Source organism: Taurulus bubalis (genome assembly GCF_910589615.1).
Source record: "Taurulus bubalis genome assembly, chromosome: 3".
Classification (NCBI taxonomy): Eukaryota; Metazoa; Chordata; class Actinopteri; order Perciformes; family Cottidae; genus Taurulus; species Taurulus bubalis.
The window spans coordinates 5,501,611-5,510,792 of record NC_136591.1 but is presented as its reverse complement, the minus strand read 5'-3'; the positions used below and the strand labels follow the sequence as shown (position 1 = coordinate 5,510,792).

The 9,182-nt window shown below is 38.2% G+C and overlaps 1 protein-coding gene across 1 annotated transcript; it reads right to left on the bottom strand.

Moving 5' to 3' along the window:
- Positions 1-1,623: 1,623 nt before the first annotated feature.
- cldn15a (claudin 15a) lies at positions 1,624-3,926 on the bottom strand (the record flags this gene model as incomplete). The annotated part of the gene is made up of 5 exons (XM_079215054.1): positions 1,624-1,720; positions 2,714-2,821; positions 2,933-3,014; positions 3,250-3,414; positions 3,710-3,926. 5 exons carry the CDS (start codon positions 3,924-3,926, stop codon positions 1,624-1,626), a joined length of 669 nt encoding a protein of 222 aa, XP_079071180.1.
- Positions 3,927-9,182: the final 5,256 nt, after the last annotated feature.

Sequence of the window (9,182 nt, the reverse complement as noted above, 5' to 3'; positions counted from 1 at the left end):
AATGAGGCACGCCGCTGAAAGGTTCCCACTTTAAAATAAATTAACGATTTAACAAGCAGCCCCTCCGCCTTGACTTTACTTTAACTTAAACCTAGTTCGCGTAACATGCCGACGAACAGCTGACAGCCAGGACGCTTTGTACAAGAAACCTTCTCCCTTGGTCGTCGTCGTCTCCTCCCTCTCTGCCCAGCGCTGCCGTGGTTGGTCCACATGTCGCACATCCGTGTTTGTCTGGAAACGTGGGCTGCTCTCATTGGAGAGACTATTTTAACGCCGATCCCTGCATGGGCCAGGCAGGCGGCACGCGCTATAATAGCGTCGGGTTAGTGCGAATAATCAGGGATCACCTAGAGGCGAGAAATCGAAAGTGAACTCTCTCATTGTGGCTCTGGTATGGAGGCTTATTGCTGAATATCTGCGAAAAGAAACTGCCAATTAAAGTTGTGTGTTTTTGATAGATGTGATTGTGTCATAATTGTGAGATAAACTGTCCTGATTTGTATCAGATCGTTGTGTAACTGGAGCATAATCCTGCATTCCATTTAATGTATTAATTTTTAAGATATTATAATTTAAGAATGAATGCATACTAATCTGCTTTAAAAAACAATTAGTCTAACATGCCTGTGAGTGTACAATATAATCCCATATTGATTTGACCAACTTCCCAAAGGGACATGGTCTCAATACAATATTGCTAAATAGCTCATTATGACTCTTATAGCTATGGGACATGTTCTCATATATAGCTTAATTGTAAAGAAGAACACAATGTAATACATATTGTATGTATACATAGAGACTAAACTTTACTTTTATAGCCAATTGTAATTGTAAAAACCAAAAAAACATGAAAATATAACATTTAAGGCACATGATGTGATCTCAAAATGTCTATATATGCTGGGGCCGACATAATTTTTAATTTCTCCATAATTTGTGTTTAATAGCGTATTGTTTTAAAATGTATGTGTGTTTAATGTTCAATATTTTAGTTCAATAATTAATGATATAATATAATCTTTAAGTTTATTACTGTTTGTTATAATAAGAATGCAATCATTACTTCATTAACCGGGAATACAAAGTCAAACTGAAATGTTTAGCATTACACATTTTATTGTGCGCCATCGTACAAAAAAACAAAACAAAATAAAGATAACTTGCCCTCACACTCTTTCACAGGTACTATCTATAAAACTGTACAAAACAACACAAAAATATCTGGATTATCACAGTTTTGACCTTCCCCTTAATAAATGTCTAGAAGTGTGTATAAGAATCATCAAATGGTTAGATTCCTTTGAAACTAAGTGACTACGTAAATGTATTTGTGCAAAACATAAATAGAATCGTTGCACGCATGTGTGGCGATAAGAAGCTTTGCTTTTTACAGAATACACACTTTATATAATGTGATTATATACAGTTCAATGGTGCTATGTTCATGATGGACCTTTAGCTTTTCCACATGGCAAAAGATTGGAAAAGCTGAACACCAGAACATGTTAGATGCAAAAAAAAACTGAGGCGATGAAAAGATTTTACTCTAGGATTTTGCAAGAGATGAGATTTCTTTCTTCTGTTTTTTTCTGGTGACAAAGTTCTGTTTTCATATCTGGTTCAAACGTAAGCATTTCGTCCATAAGTGCTGGCAGCCTGGCTTCTGGTCGGTGCTGCTCCAGAGTACACAGTTCCTCTGCTTTGAAGAGGCAACGGGCTGCAAAACAAGAGGGTTCAACAAAAACACGAGTCACTGATGATGAGGTAGCATGACCCTGAAACTAAAGTAGCTCAATGGAGTTTAGGCTTTTTCTATTTGTGACATGTCAGAAATGTGGTAATTTAAAAAAGCCTATTATACAATAAAATCATGAGGGTGATGCAGTTATCATGTTTTCTGCCCATTTGTCTCCCCACTTGCACCAGTGTAGTTATTTATCCAGCCACTGGGGGGCTTCAGAGGTCGATTTTAAAATCCTACACATGTCATAATCAGGCTTTTCTCACTCCAAACACTGCCACCACCCAATCCCGTTTCATTTCCACCCATGCATATTTATATGATGTGCCTTTTCGGATCATAACTAATCAATTACCACTGGTGTACTTTGTCACAACATCATTCATCTTGCATAATGATAGTTAATGGTCATAAAAATGAAGCTCAAATAAAAGTGTCCTTACTTCAGGTGATAAACATCCCACAGGTGAATGAACAACAAGGCACCAGAGTGCCATGAATTTCTTTCTAAACAATTTTCAAGGTTCCACAACATCACATGTGTTCAATGTGTTTATGTTAAAACAGATGTGGCAAATGTCAAAATAATTGGTCAGCTGACATACACATAAATATCAATTTAGTTTCCTAAACTATGGATATATATATTTATGAAATTATTAATAATAATTAATAATAATAATAATAATAATTAATAATTAAAGTAAACTGTCTATCAAGGTGTTAGTTATTTTAGATGCATTAGTTGTAATTAATCTAATTAATCACAATAAAGATATTTTTTTTCATATCACGACCTAACATTTAAAAGTAACTTTATCACATTCACATCTAGTGTATAGAGGAACTACAGAGGATTGCAAATGATTGTAAAGCAATGTCACAACCGATTATTAACACCATCAACACATTAATGATTAACATATTTTGGCTGACTGGGAGGGATCCAACCGTATAATTGAAACTCACTATTTTTCCTCTGTGCCCATTTTGCAGGAGCAGGTGAGACAGGCTCCTCCAGCGATGGCGAGCACAGCAGAGCACCAGCCCATGTAAAGTCCTTCTCCTATTTCATATCTGCAACGCATAGCAGATTGTCAGCAGATTGTCAGCAGATTGTCAGAAGATTGTCAGAAGATTGTCAGTCAGCCCATGTGAGCGCCATGTCAGGCCTTTCTATCATCTTACCTTATCCCGGGATAGAAGGGGTCAAAGAATTCCTGAGTGATGTTGAAGGCGTACCAGGAAATTGCGACCATTGTGCACACACCTTTTGACAGAAAACATAAATATCCTTTAATAATTGGGACAGCAGCGGGGGAAGCTTCCAGATAGTTACATAAAATGTCCAAAGTCTTCAGGTAACAATGAAGGAAATTTATGGAGGATTGATTTGGATGTGCAATAAAGCATGACTGTCATGTATAGCATTGTGGAGAAGTTCCCTTATCTATAGTGTATTAGGAGGTCAGACTGGTCAGATATTTATTCTTATCTTTTTTTACCTTGAAGTATGAAAAGGACTCCAGCCGTGCCAGCAATCCTCCCTTTGAGAACATAGTTTTCCCCTCCTGCCTTTGAACACTGCACTCCTATCAGGGCCGCAATCAGTCCACACGTGCCCAACACTATCGATGTGATCATCAGGGCACGAGACGCTTGGATGTAACCTGGAAATAAGACAAAAACATCCGTTAATTTCACAACTTTTTCCATATCATCTGCCTTGAAAAGGGGTCATGAGATTATGACAAGTTTGTATTAGCAAAAGAATTGTTTTGAAAAAAGTTCAGGGTGTTCAAGGGTTGTTCTTAACATTTGTGTTTCTGAAAAAGCAACATCATGTAATATAACCTTTTCCACTATTTATCTTCTTTTTCTACAAAAGAATACAAAAAAAAAGTTCTAAATTCTATCATTATAATGATTTATTGCGATTACATGATATGTTTTATGCCGCCGTACCACTCAAAGCAAGCAGCGAAGGAAACTCCCTGCAGTTATGCACCCCGGTTGAGTCCGTCGCACATGACATCCACAGGTTTTCATAGATGGTGGAGGTGGTGATGACGTTCCCGTCGACGGTGGAGGTCCTCCAGTAACGGTTCGGCAGGGTGATCCCCACCATCACCCAAGAAATGAACGCCAGTACCAAAGCCACTGCTTCCACAATCGGATCCATGACCCCACCTCGGCCCAGCAGTCAAACAAAAGTATATCCAGATCTCAGTTTTTGAAATCAATAAAAAAATTGTCACAAAAAACAACACATCTGATTTTGGTGCAAGAGCGTGTTGTGTCTTTCGGCCACTGTGAGATGTGTCCAGCTCTACAGATATGTATAATGATTTATATGACTTTCTCTCCTCCCCCCTCCTCTTCTCCCCTCCCTTCACCCTCTCTCTCTCTCTCTCTCTCTCTCTCTCTCTTTCTCTCTCTCTCTTCTTTCTTTCATATTTTACACCCCTGAAACTGAACAGGTGTTTATCTGCTCACTCTCAGGGTCCAATGGTCATCAGTCACTGTTAATGACGCTGCACTGTTTTATGTTTATTTGACGTGTTTCACCTCGTTGTTTTCCTTGATGAACTACCGAACATTATAAGCAATTTACTAAACTTTTATTTTTGGTCAAATGTTGCATCATTTTACCCCAAGTTTCATACCGAAACGCCATTAAACATGCTACTTTTTAAAGGTACTGTATGTGTAGACACCTAAATGCATCATGCATGCATTAATTGTTCTTTGTCATCTGTTTAGTATCATGAAAGTCCTCAGAGTCCTTCACACTCGGTGTGCCTTGTGTGAGGAGGCTCTGGGTGTCTGGCGGTTAAGATAAGATTAGGACTTTGTAGATATTCCTGACTTGAACAGTCCAAATCAGGAATTACACACACATTGTTTTGCTTCCGCAAAAATAGTGTGATAATAAGTGATCCTGAATGACGTGTATGGAATGGATTGAATGTCCTGTTACTTTAAGTTTTTGGAATGACTGTCTCTACATGCATGTTGTACCAAGAACAGAAATGCGTCGTAACAAACATATCTATTCAAGAAAGGACAGCTGGGGCTCACCAAGTTATTCTTTTATCCATCTAAGTAAAGAGTCACCCTGTTTCCACATCAACAGTATTAAACACATTGTCTTGCCAATCTGTGAGCAGATTGTAACATAACTCAAACGCTGATGCCTATTTTCTCAGTTCCTAATAACAGCCTGTGGACAGATTTCTATTTCAAGGACTTGGGACGTTTTCCCGGGAAAATCCAAAAGGATTTGACGTTATTGTGCTGTCCCGAGGTGCCTTGCCTCTAGTTGCAGCGCCAACAGTGTCAAGCTTCTTGTTTACAAATTACTTTATCAGCTAACATCACAAAGTAACCAACGCTAAAGCAACCATGTAGCGTAGCTAGATTACAGCTAGCTGGCTATCTTTATTTTAACGTCAACTCCACCAGCTAACGTGATCCAAACTGTGTGGATTTTAGCGAACAGTAAACAATGTCACGCGAAACAAAGGTGTAACTATTGTTTTCTATTGTTTTTTGCTAAGTGCATCACTCTTGCTAAGTGCATGCTAAGCTATAAGGTTAGCTAGCAAGCTAGATGTAATTTAGCGACACTGCATGGATCTGCCGTTGGTTGCTCCATAATGTTAGCTCATAAAGTAATTGGAAACCGCATGGCAATTAATGTCATGGAGCCAATGGCCCTAATAAAATATAGGAACATTCCAGAGAGTAACATTACTCTAAATATAGGATTATAAAGTAATTGAGTGATTAAGAAATCTCAAGGCCCTGAGACCAAAGGTCCAGCTCACTGAACGCCACACCAATTTGAAACAATTTGGAAAGGTATCAACATGAAATTGGTCTAACCTGAGACCAAAAGTCACAGGTAAAAGCAAATGACAAGGGTCTAAAGTTACCAAGTTCACACTGTAGTTTCTGTGTTTGTGTCTTCATTAATTATCCTCCTGATAGCTTATGGGTCAGTGTTGCCAAATCCAGGGCAAACTGATAATATTAAGATAAATCTTATCCTGCGTTTCAGAAAAAGCCCTCAAGTGTATAGAGGTGAGGAGATTTGTAAAACAGCGAACTCGTTTGTATAAAGGTCAAGAATGAGGCTACAGAAATAGACGCACAGTGAGTGCACCAGCCATAAACCTGACCTCAGATGCCCATCATGTTCTCTGGAAGGAAAAGGGAGGTGAAGTGTTTACAAAGGAACATTTTGTAAATCAATCACAGTGCCACAGAAATGGTTGTAAAATGTAACCAAAATCCATATTTAATATTTTCAATACACAATACCAGGAACCTGAAACGGAAGAAACTAAATGGAATTCAGCCATCAGTGAATGTTTGTATTTACAACCGTGGTTGTACCGTGATATGTGAGGTAATTTGTTGGTCCTGCAGGATGGATGTCTCACTTCAGAGTTTCGGTTTATGAAAAACCAAGGCAGAAATTTTCAACCACAGGTAAACCTAAATTCTATGACCATTTAATCTACGTCATCTCCTCCTAACCCATGAAAACAGCATCCTGCTCCGCCATAAACGTCTCATTTTATGGCCGAGCTGTTTACAAAGCCAATTTTTATAGCTCACTTGGCTTGGATCGGTTGCTGATGAGTTTGTGTTATTAAATGTATATGTCAGAGTGGTTTAGTATGTGAAAACAAAGTTTATATGTTTCCTGAAGGCCATCCTTTTATTGTGTGCTTTCTAGGCATAACTTGTCATATAGCAGCATGGACAGAATACACACACATAGTTTAAAAAATGTGTCTGTGTCTGCCGGTTTATTTACAAACCTTCTTCCGGTCCAGGCATATATCAAAAACTCACTCAGTCTTGGCGCAGATAGGTTGATTTTATTACGTTACAGCTGTAGTGATACATTTTATGAAATGCACGGTGTGGACAGTTTGGGAAAACAGAATGTTTCAACATACACATGTTAAAAGATGCTGAAAGGCCTTAAAACACCTTTCAGAAATAGGCTTATTACTAAGGGTATTGAGGTCCAACCAAAACATAACATTTTCTGCCAGATTAAACAGTTTCAGTTGTTTTCTATGAGAGATTTCTGTGTTCCTCTCACTGGTTTAAAGTGGGCAGACCTCAATTAGGAAGAAAAAAAAGGGGATGTCAGTTGGTGGGTTGTTTTATTTAGTTATCGAATTAGAGTTTATGAGTGTTAAACTCTTGATAAAAAATACAGAACAAAACTACGTTTGCCATGTTCACCATACTTTATTGTGCTAACATTTGCTAATTAGCACTAAACACAATGTGAGGACGATGGGGATGTCATTAGTTTTGGTCATAAAAAGTATTACTTATCAAAGTTTTTTGTGAATGCACCTAATAATTGCAGAGATGTTTCAATCTGGACCAAAGTGGTGGGCAGACCGACTGGTGATCAACCTACCAACAGACTGGTATGACCATCCATAGAGCCACATAGGTTTAGCAACCCCGTCTCCTACACATGTACATTACTATACAACCAAACTGCACCCTCGTTTACGTTTAGATGTATTTGCTTTACAATAAAAGCAAACACGTAATCCACGACAAAATATGTTGCTCTCAAAAAGTAATTCACAATGCATTGTCTTTGTATGGGAACGTCCTTTTTAGGAGTCAGCGCTGAGTGCTAGCATGTCTCTGACATATTGTGGACCCTGTTAAAGCATAACAACACTTTCAGTGATCTTTTTTGCCACAGAAGTGGTTTTCCTTTCCCGCTATTGGAGTTTCGACATTGTAGTCTACAGCTACTCTGCTCTGCAAATACAATCTAAGATACGATCAGTGCCAAAAAGGAGATAATCACAGCAGGGAACAAATATTACACATTAACTACACATAAAGTTAAGACAAAACGTGTGTCTCTTCCTCCGTCTCTTCCTGCAGTAATATAAAGTGACAGACAATAAACCACTGTTCTACTGGATTATACAGTAACTTCATATTACTGTGTGATGACACACACACACACACACACACACACACACACACACACACACACACACACACACACACACACACACACACACACACGGCGGAGCTTCTCCAATACACCATGTTCCCTGATGCATTCTACTTCTTCATGGTGATTACACATTAATATCTCTCAGCCATGTGTTTAAACCAGCGCACACTCAATGAACATTGGCCCTCGTAACTCAAGCTCACTGGAGCTGATCTGAATTACACAGGCTTTGATGAATCATTAATGTTAAAGTGTGTTAAAACTGCTCATGTGATGAGCCTGACAACCACTCCGGCTTTGCTTGGCAATTACGTTTCTTTTCTGCTCCTCTGTTTGGATACTAGATTCATTTTTTGGGGACCTCTACCCACCCTTTTATCTTTTCGTTTATCCACTCGATCAGCTCTTTCACACCAAAGAAGATTACTGTTTTCACTCATCTGTCCCTGGGGAGTTTCGGTCCTGTCAGAAGGGTTAATGAGTAACACCCCACGAGGGTGATAACACGCCACACAACTGATAGCCTCCATAGGCCTTCCCGTCGTAAAACAGTGCCAGAGACTTGAATATGTCTGTGGGTCAAGATGTGAGGATGATTGACAGCGAGTGAACAAGGCCCGGCCCAACCCGGGTGCCGCAGACTCAGACACTCACTGATCACAATGCATCGTTCAGTTTCCACCAAAACAGCATTGTAAATTTATTAGCCAATAAATGATAAGATAAGAATTGAAATGGACTTTGCTCGATCAACAAAATATTCTTCTAAAAATGACTGGGATAAATTGATCAGATGCAGGTTGACATCAATGGAAAAGTACAATTTCTTGGTCTTTCGTAAAAACATTAAGCACACTCAAAATATCCTTATATTTGCAGAGTATTCAGTTGTGTAGGCATTTAGATCTTCTCCCTCTTCAACAATATCTAGATCAAGTGTACATTTATTTGATACAGACATATTACTAATCACTTGGAGCCCAAAATATAAAAATGTTTGTAAAAAACAGGGCTTTGTTCTAGATTAAACTAAAATAAGATAATCCTTTATTAGTTCCGCAGTGGGGAAATTGCAGTATTACAGCAGAAGTGCACACAGACACATAGTAAATCAAAATCAAGTAATATAAATAAACAGTAAAAACAGTAATAAAAACAGTAAAGAAAAAATAATCCACAATAGCAATATTATATATACAGACAGAATAAAAAATATTTAAATGTATTTATATTGCTCCAGTTGAATGTAATTAAAGTAACCAAAGTGATTAAAGTTATTAAGTGTTTTGTGGTCTAGTGCAAACTGAGTTTATAGGCAATCCACTAAACAAATAAAATTATTAATAAAACAAACCTACTCCAACACTGAGACACTTATCAAGGAACAGCTCAACAATAATTTCATGACAACACAAAACC